The sequence below is a fragment of the Quercus robur genome, chromosome 4, assembly GCF_932294415.1.
Source record: "Quercus robur chromosome 4, dhQueRobu3.1, whole genome shotgun sequence".
Lineage (NCBI taxonomy): Eukaryota > Viridiplantae > Streptophyta > Magnoliopsida > Fagales > Fagaceae > Quercus > Quercus robur.
Window position 1 is genome coordinate 69,314,592 of NC_065537.1, and position 20,579 is coordinate 69,335,170.

The following is a 20,579-nucleotide window of genomic DNA, read 5'->3' on the forward strand; positions in this document are numbered from 1 at the left end:
AAGATGGTTAAGGTCACATTATAATGATGTGGAATGGTTATTTTTCTCTTTCAATAAGTCTCACTCACTCATCTTCCAATTAAGGCTGCACCAAAGAAATGAGGACATTTTAACAGATCTATTCATTCATTTCATCAGGAATGTTGAGCACATGCGTAGTGTGCTGCACAGTTGACTTATTGAACATTTCATTTCTTCTTTCAATTTTTTTAATTTGGGTGTCCATCTTTGGGTAATGTTTTGGGTGTATCAATCAATTTATTGGGTTGTTTTTTTGCTATTTGGATTTGCTTATGATTGGGGTGTCCTTAGTTATACCTCATGGACGTATGCCATAATGCTGTTAAAGTATCTCTTTTGACTTGATAATGCTAGAACATGCATGGAACCAATTTGCTCTATCGTTGGCTTGATTATTTCTAATCAAATTGTTACAATACCATATATGAACAAATGTTACTAATAGAATTAGTTTTTAAAATTTCCCAATCAGTTTTTTACATTCTTTAAGTGATCTTTCAATGATCAGAGGAACTTCTAAATAATTTGATTGAGAGGCTAGCATGCTTGAATCAAATTAGCTTGAAACCTGGACCATAAGTAAACCTTGGCCTAAACATGATTTAGAATTAGCAACTATGAACTCCATTATAGTTATTAACAAAGCATAACAGGATAAATTCAGCATTAAACACCTGGAACGATTAAACACTTCCATTACTCACATAAACAAGAATAGGGACGGGATTGTCCTTTAGTCCATTTTAATCCCTTCAAAATAGTTGCTCAAAAAACCATTAAGGCAACAATAATTCGAGGGGAAGCTATTCACTCTACCATCAATTTTTTGAAAAGGATTCGGGAATACCAATTGGAATGAGTGTTTAATTCCCCAGACACATTATAGATTGTCATGTGCCTTCATGAGGTTATTTTAATTGCACATCTTGGGATCAAAGAGGTTTTGTTATGATTCTTAACAATCTCTTGAGCCAGGAGTACGAGTTTCAGCCATTGTCCTCTGAACATAAGGCTGATTGATCATAATAGATCAATGATGAAATAAAACAATGACTATCTACTAGTAGCTTTGCTATATGCCTTTGTAGTTTGTACAAACTATTACAACATGACATTGACCCACTCACTCATCTTTGATGGACTAGGACCCTTATCATGAACCAGTGTTATTGCTATTACATTTACTTCCTACTTCACTTGAAAGAAAGAAAGAGGGCATTCATTGTACGAGTGAAGTTTCTGCCTACTTTGCCCTTAGTAGCTTTGATAATGCAAGCTCTGTAATCATCGCCTTGTGGAGCTTTTGCATATTCCGAGTAAAAAAGAAGTTTCTTTATAACGCTAGCCTAAAGGTATTGAAGCAAACAATGAAAATGGGAGTAATAACATCAACTTCCTCCTCAAGCTACTTTCTGCTCTCACAGTTAGAGTGGTTGTGCTTAGAAGAGGTTAACAATTTATTTCTATGTGCTTCAGTACAATATGGACAGCAGCCAAAAAGAATTAAAAGAAAAAGAGATGCTTCAAAAGCTGCGGATATTCAAGACAATCAAAAGGAATTATTCTTTTTGAAATTTTCTCATTTAGAGTTCTGCATTCAGCAAGTACTCGTGCAATTGTTCAAGGTGCTCCTAAATATCTTATTGGGAGCATGATTTTATCACAAAAATGCTAGCATATTGTTCTGCATGTAAAAAATCTTGCACTTGGCTGGATTAACTTGAAGCCTAGACCATTGGTGAAACTTATCCATTACGGTCTATATCACATGGGCTAATTTCATTAAGAAAGCATAAATAGGCTAATTTCAACTTTCGACACCTAGAACGATGTAAATACTTTTATTATAGACTGTTCAAAAAACCATTATCTTGGGGACATTATTTATCCTGCAATCTTTGAAATGGCTTTGGAAATGCAATTGTAGTGAGAATACAAAGCCCCATTATAGATTGTCATATGCTTTCATGTGATAAACTTTTGGAAAGAAGAAACTTGTACAAACCAAGAAGATGAGGAATATGAACCTGGTAGTTTCACCATCATCAATTGATTGCCCATACTGCATTATTTGCTCCCAACTGTACTGCAGAAGACTGCACAAGATACAAGAAAACTTAATTCAATCGTAGAAAAAATTCAATTAATAATAGAAGTGAACTTTGATAGGACAAATACAATACATGCCCCAGCTCTGGAGAAAATTCCTACTTTTTTGTGGGTTTTTTAGCTCCCTTAACAAAAGGTTAAGAAACAAATCCCCAGCAGCATAGTTTAAACATGATGAACACAACATATTAACCTAATTTAATTTCTAGAAAATTGAAGTCTCTTAGCTTTTATGTCAGTTTCAAAATTAATCAGTACATAAAACTAGCCTCAAAGTGTGCAAGCTGCAAGCAATCAGATCACCTAATTGCAAATACTTCCTGAATCAAATATACAAGCAAACATTGGTTTATTTCTTATTTTTTTAACATCTGCATCTTTTCAACAATCAAATATGAAAAAAAGAAAAAAAATTTACGGGAGAACATTTAAAAGGAACCTAAAGTAGTACCCAAAAATGTAAATAATAGAATCAATACAAGCAAATCTTATTGCTAATAAGTAATAAATTTTATTAGAAAAGCGCCATCCTAGTACGTGGAGTGCATACAAAAAAGGAATAGCTATAGAGAAAGAATTGATACAAGCAGGACTGCCACAAGTTTTTTGTCTTGGAGAACATAAAAGTATATAATGAATTTGGCTTGGTAAATTATTGCCAATGAAGTGACTGTGTCCATTGAAAATTAGGGGCTGGATTCAGTTTTGTATCTTCTTATCATTATTAATGGTACTCCTTAGGCAAGGTGATCCTCTTTCACCTATGCTGTTTGTTTTGGGAATTGAGGCATTTAGTAGACCAATGTTAAGAGTAGAGGAGGGTGGTCATACAGATGGTTTTTGGTTTTCTTCGTCTTTTGTGATGCAGATTTAGATCAGCTACATCACCTTCAGATTTAGAAGTGGGGAAATTTTGTTGTTGCTCCATTGAGATGGCTTTTGAGACTTCCACGACAAAGAACCTATTCAGTAAGTGTTGTTATCAGTACACTTACCTGAACTCAAAATTTTTTTTTTTTTTACACATGCACTAAATCCCTTTGTCTGGTCTAGGAAATTTTAAGTTCGAAAGTGAAATATTATGAAGAAAAGAAAAAAAAATAGGGGTAAAATAATTTGATCAAATTTATATGAACATATTGATTATTCCTACATATATATACAAGATTTGGAATTCTGCCAATAATAGGAGTATTAGTGTCATGTTATAGTATCAATTTCCCAATAATACTCTCTCTCTTGCAGTTGGGATGAAGGTCACTGTATCAATGAGTCTTTGAAGTAAGTGAAAAGCGTGAAGATGATCCATAACTTTGTGAAACTAATGTAGAGAAAAGAAAAAAGAAGCATTTTCCAGCAATGGAGTACTGATTAGGGAGGTAGATTATGTCCCAGGTTGACTTCCATTTTGATGAATTTCTTTTTTACCTGAATTCTATTAATTGTTGTTCTTATTGGATAATCTTGTGCTTCCCCTTACAGGTGATATTGGCACTTGGTGAGATATTTAATCAAGGAAGAATAGGTGACCAAAGCTTTGTCCTACTATATGCTCCCTAGAACCAAGTTTATGTTACTTGCTGGTCTTATATTAAAACAATGAGTTCGTGAAAGATTTAAAAAGTTATATTACTTGTTTTATGTTGATAATTTCAAGTGCAGAGGATTTGTGATTGCTCCATTGAGTTGGCCTTTGAGACTTCCAGAACAAAGAACATTTTCAGAAAGTGCTGTTATCAACAAACACTTAATTGAACTCAAAAACTTGTATAAACATGCACTAGAATTCCCTTTTTCTGGTCTAGGAGGTTTTCAAATTGAAAGTTAAATAACATAATAAAAAGAAAAATAGGAATAGAATACTATTATCGAATTTATAAGAATGAATTAGAGTTATGCTAATGATAGGAGTTTGTTTCATGTTATAATATCAGAACAAATCCCCAGCAACATAATTTAAACATGATGAACACAGCATACTAACCTAATTTAATTTCTAGAAAATTGAAAGTCTCTCAGCTTTTATGTCAGTTTCAAAATTAATCTGTACATAAAACTAGCCTTAAAGTGTGCAATCCGCAAGCAATCAGATCACCTAATTGCAAATGTTTTCTGAATCAAATATACAAGCAAACATTGGTTTATTTCTTCTTTTTTTTCACATCTACATCTTTTCAACAATCAAATTTGAAAAAAAAAATTACAGGAGAACATTTAAAAGGAAACTAAAGAAGTACCCAAAAAAGTAAATGATAGAAAAGAATCAATACAAGCAGGTCTTATTGCTAAGAAGTAATAAATTTTATTAGAAAAGTGCTATCCTACTACATGGAGTGTATAAAAGGAATAACTACAAAGAAATAATTAATACAAGCAGATTTGCCACAAGTTTGTTGCCTTGGAGACCATAAAAGGACATAAAGAATTGGGCTTAGTAAATTATTGCCAATGAAGTGACACTGCGTCCATTGAAAATTAGAAGCTGGATTCAATTTTGTATTCCTAAGGTAAGATTCTCTTATCATTAATTCATTATTAATGGTACTCCTAAAGGATTCTTTCCTAGTACTCGTGGTTTGTGTCAAGGTGATCCTCTTTCACCTTTGCTATTTGTTTTGGTATTGGAGGCATTTAGTAGAATAATATTAAGAGCAAAGGAGGGTGTTCACATAGATGGTTTTTCGGTTTCATCAATTGGTGGGGATGCTATGGATATTTCACATCTGCTGTTTGCAGATGATACCCTGGTCTTTTTTTATGCAGATTTAGATCAGCTACGTCTCCTTCAATCCATTTTATTATGTTTTGAGGCTATTTCTGGACTTCCCATTAATTTGGCTAAAGTCTGAGATGGTTCCCATATGGAAATTCTGACTGGTACTTTGGGTTGTAGGATTTCGGATTTCCACTCTTCCTATAAAGTATCTGGGTCCTCATCTTGGTGCTCCGTACAAATCTTGTAGAATCTGGGATGGGATTATTTAGAAAATGGAGAAGAGGTTGGCAGGTTGGAAGAAAATTTATCTTTCAAAAGGTGGTCGCCTCACCTTAATAAAAAGTACACTTTCAAGCCTCTCTACTTATTTCTTATCTCTCTTTCCACTACCAGTCAGTATTGCTAACAAGCTAGAAAAGATTTTTTTTTGGGGGGGGGGGGGTGTTCATAATGGAGAACACAAATTCCACCTGGTTAATTGGTCTACACTGTGTAAGCCAATACGACAAGGGGGCTTAGGTATCAGAAGTATCAAGTATGCTGTGTTTTAATGGTGCTCTACTGCTCAAATGGCTATGGAGGTATGGTTTTGGAGAGGGAGTCCTTGTGGAGTAAAGTCATTGACAGTAAATATGTTAAAGACATACGATCAGAAATCACTCCGAGGATCAAGCATTGATCCCAGTTGAAACATGGGTAATTTCATTTGGGAGACACAAGAAAATAACTCCCATATAAAGGTTTGAGCTTTTTATTTGTTCCTTTTTTTTTTCTTTCTTTTTTTCTTTTTTTAGTAATGCTTGTAAGAAGGTTTTCACACACCAACTTTTTCACGCACTCCAAATGCTCAAATTAACTAAGGTAGAGCTGAAGGCCTACCTTGTAAATTGAGAGCCAAATAAGACAAAGGCCATTAAAACAATCATTTGAAGTTAGAGAGTAGAGAAACTACAAGACATAAAAGTAAAACTTCTAAATCAATTCTATCCAAAACCATATCCACCGAAGATACATTGCCCTTCAAATCATAGATCTATCTCAAACGCCATTATATCATTCAATTTATTTTACAAATAACAACATAAATATTTTTTTTTCTGGGTGAGTTATGCATGAACCTAGTGGGTCTTGAACTTATAACCTCTCATATACTAAACAAAATTAAAATGAACATCACAACTGTTAGGTTCTAAAACTTTAGAACAATTGGCAAATCGTGAACACAAACTTGTCAAGATATAGATCTTAGAGTATATAGGTATTATTAGACAATGCTCAAGGTGATTCAAGTCAAGATTCAAGAACATACAAGCTGCAAGAAGAAGATTTCATAATTTTTCTGGTTTGATCGATCGAAAGACAGGCTCGATCGATCGAAAGTCGTATCTACAGAATTTTAATTAAGCCCAAACAGTAGTTCAAGCCTATTAAGGATTAGGGTTTCAAATCTACGTCTCCTAGTATATAAAGGAAACTCTAAGCACGTTTTTATAAGGCTTTTTAGAGAGAGAAGAGAGTACCTCTTTTGTATTTAGGGTCTTGTTCCTAAAAAACTCTCTCATATCTTCTACTGGGGTTATTACTTGAAGAATCTCAAGATCCGGTATTGTAGAAGTTGTTGCCTTCTCTAATCATCAAAGGTGCTGATGATCTAAACCTTCAAGGCTGGTATTGGAATCACAAACAGGAGAGTTTGTGTTGCTAAACCTTTGAGTGGGATCTCAAAGTCACAAACATGGGTGTTTGTGTTTTGCAAAGGCCAAAGAAAGAAGGAGTCTGTGGTCTCGAATCTTACACGTGGTTGTGTCAGTAAGTTTCTACTGGTGGGTAGCAATAGGATGTTAGTGGTCTAAGTCACTATTGTAAAACTTCGATTCTTTCTAGTGGATTTGCTTTTTACCTTGAGGATAGCTAGATTAAATCCTCCCCAAGTTTTTTACTGGTTTGGTTTTCCTGGGTTATAATATCGTTGTGTTTTTTATTTTCTGCTGCTATACATTGATATAATATATTTGTGTTAACCTAGATTTGTCAATTTGACTAAATAATCACTTGGCTAATTACCTCGGTTAATCTGATTGTGATTTTAAGGGGTCTAAAAACGTACAACAACAAAGGGATAATCAATGTTTGTTTAAATAACCATAATCACACCAAACATAAAAGGAAACAAAGCTGATACATGTTGATATATGATGTGTGAAATACCTGAGGTTTTATAACTTCCTGAACACTTCCTGAGAATAATAAACAACACATGCCATGCTACTAACATTAATAACCCCTATGTGGTTTCCCTAAACAACATGAAAGCCGCTCAGAGTTTTGAGTTGAACACTTAACCCGCATATAAAACAGTACCACAGGGGGTATTCTGTTACACTCAAAACCCCACAGAAGGTTTTAATGTTTACACAATTAACTTTATCACAAGGGTTTAAGTCTTAACACTCAAAACCTCAACCCGAGTAATGAAAGTTAAACTGGGCAACTTTAGCATTCCACAAAGGATATTGGTTAGGCTTTTTTTAAAAGTAAATAAAGCAATGATAAACATAGAAATCAGAGTTTACATCTAACAATTTTAAATAAATGGGTGGAGATTAATGGAACTCTTGAACAATACAGTGATAAAATTTTTACAAATTGTTAACAACTATGCCGTACCCATGTATGAAATTTGGGAAAATAATAAAAATCAGATGGTAAACCAAAAACAATTTAAGGGAAGAAAAAAACAAAATAGTTGTATGCAATTTCAACTGGAATCAACGGAACAAAATAAGAAGGCTTACCATGTTGATTTGTCCGAAGAATTTCAAGCAAAACCTCAAAGAAAGCAATGAATGCTCTCCAATCTGGAATCGACGGAAGGAATGGCAGAGAGCAATAGAGAAAGAATAGAATTACTCATACTCATACAGTAGAGGTAGAGCACCATGGTTAATCGATGGTCCGGCTTGGCCCAATATCTGAGCTCGAATCAGTCAGTGTCGGCCCATAAGGCCCTAAATTATATCATATATGAGCACTCCAACAAACCTTTGTAGAGAAAAAAAAATTATATATAAAACTAAAAAAAATATATTTTTATCATTTTATTTCTTTTTTGGTTTTTGTTAAGGAGGATAAAGATACATTACAAAATAGCAAAATTTAATAAATAAATAACTTAACTAGTGATTTAATATGACCTGACACCCTAAAATGTGATGATAAAATCATTATGCATTAGATAGAACTAGCATAAAGAAGTAAATTGAAAATAAGGTAAAGTAAAATGACTAAAATGGGAAGAAAATTATATGATTAAATTGAAAATATATCAAAGTTAGGGGTTCATTTTGGATCTAGTTTCCTATACATTGGGCCTAAATGAATTGCCATGTGGCAGCATCCCATTAGGTCCAATGCAACTAGACTTAAGCCTGTCCCCAAAATTAGAGGATATACTTTGTAATTTAGCTTTAAAAATTATTATTGCTTAACTAATTATTACTCGGATAAAAATTCTAAATATTGAGTTATCATTCAAATTTCCAAGCATAGCAACACATCACCCTTTTCAATTTTCATTATGGATAATAACTCTTAGGCCAACGTTTTTTTAACCAAGTTTTCCTGCTTAAAACTAATAAATAACAATCAATTGATTATCCACACATATTTAACTATATAATTTATTTTTCCCCTAAAAAAAACTATATAATTTATTTCATAAAAAAACTATATAATTTATCAAGTGAGTTAAACAAATCACAGAACAGTGAAATAAGTCATATAGTTAAAAGTTAAAACTGTATGTGAGTAGGTATTGATAAGTCATGTAGAAAAGTTTCTCTACACCAATATTTAACCATCTTTTTTTTTTTTTTTTTTTTTTGTGGTTAGTTTTCTTAATATTCTTCACCATTCTTTACCAATACAATCCAAGAGGCACCATATTGAAAATTAAAGAGAGAAAAAATGATCGATTTTTTTTTTCGAAAAAAAAAAAGAATAAAAAGCGATAGAACAATTTATTACTGCACTAGAAGAATCAAAAAGGGTTGAATAAAGCTAGGGCACTCCTCTAACTACACTTACTGCTATAAACGAAGTATTGAATTTTCAAAATTATTTATTTAATTTTATTACGAGCACAAGTCGTGTTTGAGTTTTTCAACAAACTAAATTACATGTTTAAGTTTGATTTATTTTATTATTAAACAATTTTTTGAACTTATTTACAAGTTACAATGACTAAAATTTTGTGTTCCTTCACAAATACATGCTGATAATTAATAAATAAATTATAATTTAAATTATATTATTTGAGTTACATAGTTATAATGACTTTTGTTTAAAAACTTACAAAATATTACGTTCACTAACCTTGTATCAGGAAAAAAATGTATATATATCTAGGTCAATAATTTTGTATACAATATATTTATGAGTTATAACTAATTTTAATATTAAGAAAGTAAGATTTTTGGCTTCAAAAAAAAAAAAAAAAATTGTATTTACACCCACACACATATATATTAGTGCATGAATATGGTTTTAGCTTATTTTAATTTGTTTATCACTATAATAATTATGAATCCCAAATAAAAATTCTTGACCTTGTCACTGCTTATTTGATAACAGTTATGATGATTTGGAAACAATGTCAACAACTTTTGACACAAAACCTTTGTATCTTTACTATTAACAAAGAGAATTATAAAGTCATGTATTTTCCTTTTCTAACAAGCCATCTCTTTCCTCTAAACTACTACTATATTCTCTTAATTATAAAAAATTATATTCATTTTAAATATTCAATAATTAATCTTAAGCATATGCATTGTAATAAGAAGATCAATTTATATATAAAAAGATAAAATAAATTATATCTAAAATGAATATTTATGAATGCTATGAAATATGGCACTATAATTTTTGACAAGCTAAGAAACCAATTTAAAAAAAAAAAAATCAGTAAAATATATCACCACAAATGACATTAATAAATGAATAACTCTATTTTAAAAGTAAATAAAGCAATGATAAACATAGAAATCAGAGTTTACATCTAACAATTTTAAATAAATGGGTGGAGATTAATGGAACTCTTGAACAATGCAGTGATAAAAATTTTACAAATTGTTAACAACTATGCCGTACCCATGTATGAAATTTGGGAAAATAATAAAAATCAAATGGTAAACCAAAAACAATTTAAGGGAAGAAAAAAAAAAGTTGTATGTGATTTCAACTGGAATCGACGAAACAAAATAAGAAGGCATACCATGCTGATTTGTCGAAGAATTTCAAGCAAAACCTCAAAGAAAGCAATGAATGCTCCAATCTGGAATCAATGGAAGGAATGGTAGAGAGCTAGAGAGAAGGAATAGCATTACTCATACTCATACAGCAGAGGTAGAGCACCATGGTTAATCGATGGTCCGGCCTGGCCCAATATCTGAGCTCGAATCAGTGTCGGCCTAAGGCCCCAAATTCAGTGACCCGATATAGGATATGAGCCAACTCCAACAAACCTTTTTAGAGAAAAAAAAATATATACAAATATAATTTAAAATTTTTTTTTTTCATTTTCTTTCTTTTTTTGGCTTTTGTTAACAAGGCACTCAATAAAGATACAATACAAAATAGCAAAATTTAATAAATAAATAACTTAACTAGTGGTTTAATGTGACCCGACACCCTAAAATGTGATGATAAAATCATTAGGTGCACTTGTTTTTGTCATTTTGATAGACTTAATGGTACGTATTAGATAGAACTAGCATAAAGAAGTACATTGAAAATAAGATAAAGTAAAATGACTAAAATGGGAAAAAAATTATATGATTAAATTGAAAATATATCTAAGTTAGGGGTTCGTTTTGGGTCTAGTGTCCTATACATTGGACCCAAAGGAATTGCCATGTGGCAGCATCCCATTAGGTCCAATGCAACTGAACTAACCTTGTATTAGGAAAAAATTTATATCAAAGTCAATAATTTTGTATACAATATATTTATGAGTTATAACTAATTTTAATATTAAGAAATTAAGATTTTTGGCTTCAAAAAATTAAAAAAAAAAATTGTATTTACACCCACACACATATATATAAGTGCATGAATAAGTTTTTAGCTTATTTTAATTTGTTTATCACTATAATAATTATGAATCTCAAATAAAAATTCTTGACTTTGTCACTGCTTATTTGATAATAGTTATGATGATTTGGAAACAATGTCAACAACTTTTGACACAAAACTTGGTCCAATAAGCCCAATACAACGAATTTGGAGCCCAAACCCAAATTTATGGAATCCTAATCCAATAAGTCCAATACAATGAATTTTGTAGAGTATGGGTCAAAGAACTAGGTCTAGATGAGTTAGGCAACGGCTAGCATGGTGTTAAGAATCAATCAAACACAAATAAAAGCTATTATGACCAGAGGACCTTCGGTTTGAGGAGACCAGAATTTGACGTATATATATAGATCACAATATTAGGATTGTTTAACATGCTACAGTATTCTCTCTCACTCTTTTTCTGCCCCCCACTTCATGGGGGCTCTTCCACATTATATAGTTCCTTCCTGATCATCTGGACCTTTCACTTGTTAATCACTTGGATCCCCACTTGAGTACCTATCCCATTAGACACCCCTTTCAGCCTTCTGTGAGTTGCGGCAGCCATGGCAGCACTGTTCAAAGGTCTTCTCCACATTAATGCAGCCAGAAAAGTAACTGCAGTGCATTTAATGTGGTGGTAGCAGCTTTTCCTTAGATATTTTGAGTTTCCTTCCCTCTCACGTGTTCAGGGGGCGCACTTCAACTGCTTGAGTATACACTTGGTCTGCATTTGTCGTGTCCAAGGAGGAGTTCCTCCTCGGACCTTCTTCCTTTTATCTCCCTCTGATGAGACTTGTAACGTAGATCATCTAAGTCGTGTTTCTCTCCTCGAACTTGTTAGTGTCCTCGGATAAGGTCCAAGGCCCAATACATTATTTTGGGCCCTAGTCCCCACAATAACCCCTCAAAACTCTAGTTTTTCCTTTCCATCCGAGGAGAAAAGAGGGGTTTTGATTTTTTAAGGGACAGGACCAATTAATTTTTGGTTCACACATGTGGGAGTGGTTACTTTTGACGCGTTGTAGATTACGAGGCGCTATTAATTGCTCTAGGCGGCTTTGTGTTCCCCACATCCAACGGCTAGCGTTCCTCCTAGTATTTTGAGCAAGAGCAATCTTTTCCATCTACACCTACTATATAAAGCCTTGAAGGAACCCTTTTTGCCTTTCTTTTTTACAAATATCCAAGAACTTCAGAGAATTCCAGCGCCCAGTCTTCAAAAAACGCACTAGACTCTTGAGTTTCCGTAGTCATTTCCTATAAGAAGCTTTTCTTTGAAAAGATCTTTGAAAGCTTCAGAGATTATTGTATGAATACCCGTAAGTTCTCATTCCTTTATATTACCCCATTTTCATCTCGGCCTTCCTCATCGGCCCTTCAGTTCATTTACATGGGTAAATTCAACCGTTTAGTAGATACACCACCCGCTATGAAGGCTTTTAGAGTTAGGTACCATATTTCACAGGGGGTGGTTTTAGAATATTGCCCTCCGGACTGAGTACTGACCAATAGAGATGTGGGTCAAGTCATCATTCCCATGATCGCTTTCATAGAGGGAGGAATGACGCTTCCCATGTGTAGGATTACCCGAGATTACTTGCTTAACCATAGGTTGACACCTTATCAGTGCGCCCCCAACCTATTTAGGGTCTTGGGCTGCGTAGATGCCCTGAACAAGCAGATGGGCTTAGGTTTCACATGGCATAATGTGGTTCACATGTACGAGTGCCACAAGCTTGCCAACGCGAGGTACTACCTTAAATCTCGGTCCGAGGTCGTTAGGCTAATATCCTGTCTTCTCAAGTCCAATAAGGGTATAAAGGATGACTACCTGATTGCCTTAGGATCAATCCCTTGGGAAAGGGATTTAACCTTTTAGCTTTATTCCTTTTGCTTGGAATTTCATTTTTTCGGTAGAAAATATCTTTTAGCGATCTGACCATAATTCCCTTCTCGATTGTTTTGCAGATAAAGCCCATGTTACTCCTTGGCTCAGCCATACCAACGTTCAAGCCCTTAACTACCTCCTGAGGTCGGAGATTTTTGTCAGCGAGGACGGATAATTGCGTGCCGCTCACCTGATCTTGGGTTACGAGCCCCTGTCCCTCGTTTTTCTGGACGTCGGCCAATCAATAAGAACTGGTAGTTCAAGGTTATCCCGGATTGACGTTTCTAAGACAGGATTCTTGGCTCGAAGGGACCTTCCGCCGGTTACCTTGCCCATTCTCCATAACCTTCCACCAGCGGCACAGCCACCTCCACAAGACCATCCCGGAGCCACAACATCTGTTGAAAAGGAGATTGAGTCATCTCGCCTTTCATTAGAGGAGGAGATAGACGAGTTCTATTTTGAAGAAGATAATCCAAAAGCTCCTCTGATTGAACTCTCGGACGCCGAGGGTGAGCCAGACAGAAATTCCGCCATTTGCATTTCTCCCCTTGTTATTGCCTGCCCAGACGATTCTTCTAATGAAGAGGAAGACAACATGGCTTCGAACAAGGGCAATAAGAACTTAAGAGAGCTTATGGCTGCTCGGGGTAAAAGGTCAACCTCGAAGGCGCCCACTAAGTCCCAAGCTCCCTCCAACCTTACTCTTGCCCCTCCACAGGTCCCCACCGACCTCGGCCTGAAAGTTAATCCTCACTTGAAGAAGAAAAGGCTGGTCGAGTCGCTTAAGGAAAGCGAGGTGGGTCCTCGTCATGGCGCAAAACACCAAAAAGTGACCCGAGAGCCTCAGGAAAAAAGAGCCCCGTCGGTGGAGAGTCGCGATAAGCTAGAAAGGGCTGAAGTGCATGTGGCATAACATACTTAAAGCCCTCGGCTTGAGGTGGATAAGGCATTGATTCCCTAGAATGCCTTGGTCTAGGAATACCAAAGAGGCTGAGTAAGGTACATTGCTGAAACCCTGGAGCAGCCCATGCTCCTTCCTAGGGACATGGACGCTTACAGGCGTTTCTCGTAGAATGAACAATTCCTGTCCCTAAAGAGGGACCTTGCGACGATAAGGCAACTTATCCCTTTATAGGCATAATTATTGAATCATACTTTATTCTAACTCATGTAGTTTTGTGATCTTTGGGCAGATTACTCAGCAGGTTTTTGTGGCCAAGGAGTGAAATTGCGATGCTCGCAAGCTGGCTGACGTTGAAGCCCTCTCTCACGCCTAGATAGAGAAAACACTAGGGGCCATCAAGCAGGAACAACATGAGCTGACTGAGAAGTTGAAGAAGGCACAATCAGGAAGTCTGAGCGCTGAGGCTGGCTTGAAGAATGCGGAAAAAAGCTAAGGACCAGCGCTAGAAGTTGCACGTAACTGAGATCAACCTTGCCACAGAGAAACAAGTTGTCCTAGATCTCAAAACCACGTTGTAGAAGGCTAAAAGGGAAACCCAGCTGGCCAAGGAAGCAGCCGAGGCTGAGAAGAGGGCTGCTTATCAACTTGGAGTGGAGGAGACGCAAGTAAGGCTTACCGAGGAACTGTCAGAACTATGCAAGGATTACTATAGCGTAACATGGGATAAGGCTCTTAGCGTTGTTGGTGTTCCTGCAGATTCTGCTTGGAGGCTACCTGAAAACGTCTTCTACCTTCCATAGATCTGGGAGGTCCCCGCTGATGCCCCTGAAACTTCTAAGTAACCTGCGGCTATCCCAGATGCCATCCCAATAACCGAAATTACGAAGGGCTCTAGCAAAGTTACCGACCAAGGTGAGGAAGCTGAGGGAGAGAAGGGCAAAGGGAAAAAACTCTCTTCCAAATCAAAGGATCCCTCCAAGGAGAAAGTTGCTGAGGCCGATGGTCATGGGGTTGACCTAAAAGCCAAGGATGTTCCTCTTTTTCAGCCAGAGCAAAAAGAAAATCCTCCTGCTGAGGCTTAGCCCCTAGGGTTTTTCTCTTTTTTCTTTTTGTATCATTTTGAAGAGGAGTTGTATTTTATTTTTGTTTTCAAAGACTTCTTGTCCAATAGTATTGTATTATCTTCATTTCCCAATGTGAATGCTCTTTCTTTCATCCTTTGTTCTTTTGCTTGATGTTGTTTGGATTTTATTGCATTGTTTTGAGTAAATGTAACTGTGCTCTCAGTTAAAGTTTACAATAACATTTTGCCAATATAACTAAGTGTTAGGAGTAGGACTGTGCAATGAATCTTAGGTAGTGAAGGTTGACATGTAGGACTTAGGTTCTGTATAAAACTTGGATAGATGCCATAAGTTATCAATTTCCCCTAAGCCTGTGGTCCGAGGAGCTATGCAGGACTTAGGTTCTGTTTAAAACTTGGATAGATGCCATAAGTTATTAATTTCTCCTAAGCCTGTGGTCCGAGGAGCCATGCAGGACTTAGGCTCTGTTTAAAACTTGAATAGATGTCATAAGTTATTAATTTCCCCTAAGCTTATGGTCCGAGGGGCCATGTAGGACTTAGGTTCTGTTTAAAACTTGGATGGTGGTGAACCATATGACGTGCAATTACCATGAAATATAGTGTAGGCAAAACTGCTTTTATTAATAATAATACCTTTTTAGGTTATTTACATTCCATGGGTGGGGTATAGCTTTCTCATCTAAGTCTTCCAAATAATATACACACATTCCTGCTACTGAAGTGATGCGATATAGACCTTCCCAGTTGGGTCCCAGCTTTCCCCAAAATGGGTTCTTGGTGTTACCCAAAATTTTCCTCAGCACCAGGTCCTCTGGCACCAATGGCCGTAATTTTACATTGGCATCATAACCCTGCTTGAGTTTTTGGTGGTAATAGGCCAATTGAATCATTGCCTTTTCTCTTTTTCCTTGGATTAAATCTAAACTTCTTCCTAGCAGTTCATCGTTGTTACTTGGGGTGAAGGTGCCCGTTTTCAACGTTAGAAAGCTAGTCTCCAGGGGGAGTACAGCTTCGGCCTCGTAAGTCATAGAGAAAAGAGTTTCTCCCATTAACCATCGTGGCGTAGTCCGATAGGTCCATAGGATGTGTGGCATCTCTTCCACCCATCTTCCCTTCGCATCGTCTAATCTCTTCTTCAACCCATTAACTATAACCTTATTTATAGCCTCGGCTTGCCCGTTTCCTTGAGGGTAGGCTGGAGTGGAATATAGGTTCATAATTCCCAGGTCGTAGCAGTATCTTCTAAAGGTCTTACTATCAAATTGAAGGCCATTATCCGAGATGAGGGCATAAGGAATTCCGAATTGAATAACGATGTTCCTCTAGATGAATTTCTTTGCATCCACGTCCTTGATGTTGGCCAGGGGCTCGGCTTCTACCCATTTGGTGAAGTAGTTTGCGTCGACCATCAGGTATCTTTTGTTTCCTGCTGCTTTAGGGAAAGAGCCTACAATATCCAGGCCCCATTGAGCAAACGGCCAAGGACTGGAGAGGGGATTAAGGACCCCTCCCAGTTGGTGGATATTTGGAGCAAACCTCTGGCATTGATTGCACTTCTTGGCATATTCTTGGGCCTCTTTCTGCATACCCGGCCACCAATATCCTTGAGTGAGGGCTCTGTGTGCCAGCAATCTTCCTCCTGTGTGACTCCCAAAAATTCCCTCATGCAATTCTTCGAGTAATAGCTTTGATACTTTGGGGTGTACACATAGTAGGTATGGCCCAGAATAGGAGCGCTTGTATAGCTTGTGATCCTCTAACAGCCAGAACCGAGGAGCTTTTCTTCGTATTTTCTCAGATTCTTTTTTCTCTTCAGGTAGTACATCATCCTTGAGAAAGCTCACTATGGAATCCATCCAGCTCGAACTCACTCTAACTTGATGGATTCTAACCATGTCCTTTATTATTATGTCTGCCTTGTACAAATCTTTGACGAGGATGATTCGAGGTAAACCATGCCCCGAGGATGTGGCAAGAGTGGTTAATGAATTCGCATGTGTGTTCCCACTTCTAGAGACATGCGTCAAGTTGAAGAATTCAAAATTCAATTGCAAGCGCCTGACCTGACTAAGGTATTCCTGCATTCTCACATCTCTGACTTCCAACTCACCCTTCACCTGACCTACAACCAATCTAGAATTCGAGAACACCTCTAATGCCTTCCCTCCCATTTTCTGCACCATGGCCATTCCTTGCAATAAAGCTCCATACTCAGCTTCGTTGTTTGTAGCCTAGAATCCTAGTCTCAAGGACTTTTCTATGGTAATCTTCTCAGGAGATATTAGAACCAGCCCTACCCTGGATCCCCTTTGATTTGCCGTGCCATCAACGTACACTTTCCAGCGTGAGGCTCCTTGTGTAGAGATTGTGTCAACTGATTTTCCATCCATGTTTTCCTCCTTTGTTATTGCTTCTATTGGGGGTTCAGCAAATTTAGTTATTAAATCAGCGAGCACTTGGCCCTTGACGGAGGTCCGAGGCATGTATTTAATATCGAAAGCCCCTAGAAGCGTGCTCCACATGGCAATTCTTCCTGTGTAATCAGCACTCCGGAGTACCGACCTGAGGGGAAACTGAGTTAGAACAATGACCATGTGCGCCTGGAAGTAGTAAGGGAGTTTCTGTGTAGCATGCACTACTGCCAGAATCGCCTTCTCCAATGGTAAGTAATGCACCTCGGCCTCATGTAACGATTTACTCACATAGTAAACTGGTCGTTGTATGCCGTCGTCAATCCGTATTAATACCAAGCTCAAAGCGTGAGGGGCCACCGCGATGTAGGCAAACAAAACTTCGTCGACCTCAAGGCTAGACATGATGGGTGGTCGTGACAAGTACTCTTTAAGTTCCTAGAAAGTTAAGGCACAATCCTCAAACCACTCAAATTCTTTCCATTTGTTAATTAGGAGGTAGAAGGGCCAACATCGGTCCGCAAATCGGGAAATAAACCGATTCAAAGCCACGATCATTCCAGTTTCTGGATTTCTTTTGGGTTCCGAGGAGCTTGTAAATTGTGAATCATTTTGATCTGATCTAGGCTCACCTCAATTCCACTGTGAGTTACCATATAGCCCAAAAATTTGCCTGACCCGACACTGAAAAAGCACTTAGAGGCATTGAGACGCAGTTTGTGTTTTCTTTAAATGCCAAAAATGACTCCGAGATCTCTCACATGCTCTGACACCATTTTACTCTTTACTACCATGTCGTCTATGTAGACTTCAATACTCTTGCCCAGTTGCAGTTCAAACATTCTAGTCATCATCCTTTGGTAGGTAGACCTTGCATTCTTCAAACCGAAAGGCATCACTTTATAGTGGTAGTTTCCAATAGGAGTCATGAATGCTGTTTTTTCTTGATCTCCCGGGGCTAGTGGTATTTGATGATAACCTTGAAAGGCATCCAAGAATCTCATTCAATGGTGGCCTACAGTTGCATCCACCAACTAGTCAATCCGAGGCATTGGGAACGGGTCTTTTGGGCACGCCCTGTTCAAGTCTATGAAGTCTATGCAAACTCGCCACTTCCCACTCTTCTTTTTTACCACCACTATATTCGCCAACCACTCGGGGTAAAAGACTTTTTTGATAGCCCTTGCCTTTTTTAGCTTTGTTACTTCGTCCTTAACAGCGTTGGCATGCTCTTTTGATGGGCGTTGGGGTGATTGCTTTTTGAGAATGGAGGATGGGTTAACGTTTACGTGGTGGCAAATGAAACTCAGATCAACCCCTGGGGCCTCGTAGGTGTCCCATGCAAACATGTCAACATTTTCTCTAAGAAACCCAATCAATTCTTTTTTTTCTCTCGGAGGGGTAGTTCTAAGCCAACTTGAAAGAATTTCTCTAGATCATCGTCAACAATAACCCTTTCTAAACTTTCGCATTTCACCTCCTTGGCTGGCTTATCAACGGGTATTGCCGAAGTGGTTGAGTGCTATAAGTCCTTTCTTATAGGGGTCGAGAACTCTGCATTGGATTGGCGTGAGATGGCAGCCACCATGCACTGTCTAGCCATGGCCTGATTTCCCATAATCTCCTCAACTTGGCCCTCCGAAGGGTATTTCACCTTCTGGTGAAGTGTAGAAGAAACGGCTCCCAGGGCGTGGAGCCAAGGTCTGGCCACTATAGTTGTGTACGGCGAATAGGCGTCGACCACAATGAAATCCACCTCCACCACGTCTGAACTAGTCTGTATGGGCAGTATGATCTATCCCCTTAGTGTAACGATTTTCCCTTCAAAACTCACCAAAGGGGAGTCATACGCCGTTAGGTCTTCAGGCTTTAAGTTCAACCCTTGTACAAGTCAGGGTACATTACTTCCACAGCACTGCTCTGATCTACCAGTACTCTCTTCACGTCAAACCCCCCAATCCTAAGTGTAACTACCAAAGCATCATCGTGGGGTTGGATAGTTCCAATCTTATCCTCATCCGAGAATCCCAGCATAGGTGAGGCTCCCTTCTTAGACTTTTTGGACTCCCGATTGTCGTCCTTGACAGAGAGTCGAGCTACAGACATTACTCTAGAGGGAAAAGAGCCGGTTCTTCCCAGAGCGGCAAGGATGACATTTATCGTGCCCATGGGAGGTCTTAAAGATATGTTTCTCCGGGGTTTTTGGTTTGCCTGACCCGGATGACCACTGGAGGGATGTAAAAGGTGCCGCAATTCCCCTTCTCGGACCAACTGATCCAAGTGGTTCCATAGGTTCCTGCAGTCTTCGGTAGTATGTCCATGGTCTTAGTGGTACTGACAATACAGACTCTGGTTGCACTTTGAGGAGTCTTCGGCCATCTTATTTGACCACTTGAAGAATGGCTCATTCTTTACTTTCTCCAAAACATGTTGTATCGATTCTCTAAATATGGCGTTAACCGTCTGCGTGTTGGCTGATCCAAATTGCCCTACGAAATCTCTCCTCAGATGGTTATTGTTGTATCGTTCTGACTTGAAATCATTCCTCTTGTGAGGGATGATCTTCTCCTTTCCTTTTTGTTGCAGTTGGTCCTCTTCCACCCTTTTGTATTTGTCAATTCGGTCCATAAATTGACGAACGCTGGTAACAGGCTTACCAGTCAGGGATTTCCTCAAACCATGCTCGGTGGGGAGACCACTTTTAAACGTGCTGATGGCGACGTCGTCATAGTTGCCATCCATCTCGTTGTACATTTCCCAATATCTGTCCGAGTATGCTTTTAAATTTTCTCCTTCGCACATGGATAATGACAACAATGAACTCAGAGACAGAGGAACCCTGATGTTTGTAATGAAACGAGAGCCAAAGGCTTGGGTGAGCTGCTTATAGGAATCTATGGAGTCCGTTTTCAAGCTATTGAACCACCTTATCGCCACGGGTCCTAGGTTGGACGGGAAAACCTTGCACATTAAAGCCTCGTTTTGAGAATGGATGGCCATTCTTTGGTTAAACTGGCTCACATGCTCCACAGGATCCGTTCAGCCATTATAAATGGCGAATGTAGGTTAGTGGAAACACCGAGGTAGTCTAGCCCCTTTTATCTTATGCATGAAGGGTGACTTAGAGATTTGATCTAGAACTTTATTCATGGCATCATTACCCAGGCCCTTACCAAATGGGCTCTTGTGTCTCCGTCTATGATGCTGCCCGTCTTCATAAGAGAAGGTTTCACTTGGGGAAGTTCTTGATCTCCGCCTGTAACTGACGTCCTCCTCCTCATTAGAGGATACGTCGGAGCTGGAAGGGGACCGCCTTCACT

At 37.9% G+C, this 20,579-nt stretch overlaps 2 protein-coding genes and 1 long non-coding RNA gene across 3 annotated transcripts in view; 1 reads left to right on the forward strand and 2 right to left on the reverse strand.

Moving 5' to 3' along the window:
- Positions 1–20,579, forward strand: part of LOC126724202 (putative disease resistance protein RGA4) — a 213,346-nt gene that overhangs the window by 173,838 nt on the left and 18,929 nt on the right. The window lies entirely within an intron of this gene.
- On the reverse strand, positions 1,638–7,739 carry LOC126724223 (uncharacterized). Its single transcript, XR_007654819.1, has 2 exons — positions 7,642–7,739; positions 1,638–2,117 (listed from the first exon to the last, which is right to left on the reverse strand). It is a non-coding gene; the product is annotated as an uncharacterized LOC126724223 (long non-coding RNA).
- On the reverse strand, positions 19,585–20,259 carry LOC126722481 (uncharacterized). Its single transcript, XM_050425638.1, has one exon. The coding sequence runs from the start codon at positions 20,257–20,259 to the stop codon at positions 19,585–19,587; it is 675 nt and encodes a 224-aa protein (XP_050281595.1).

Excerpts from the sequence above, each read along its gene's own strand:
- LOC126722481 (XM_050425638.1), bottom strand. The coding sequence starts at position 20,259 with ATGGCCATCCATTCTCAAAACGAGGCTTTAATGTGCAAGGTTTTCCCG.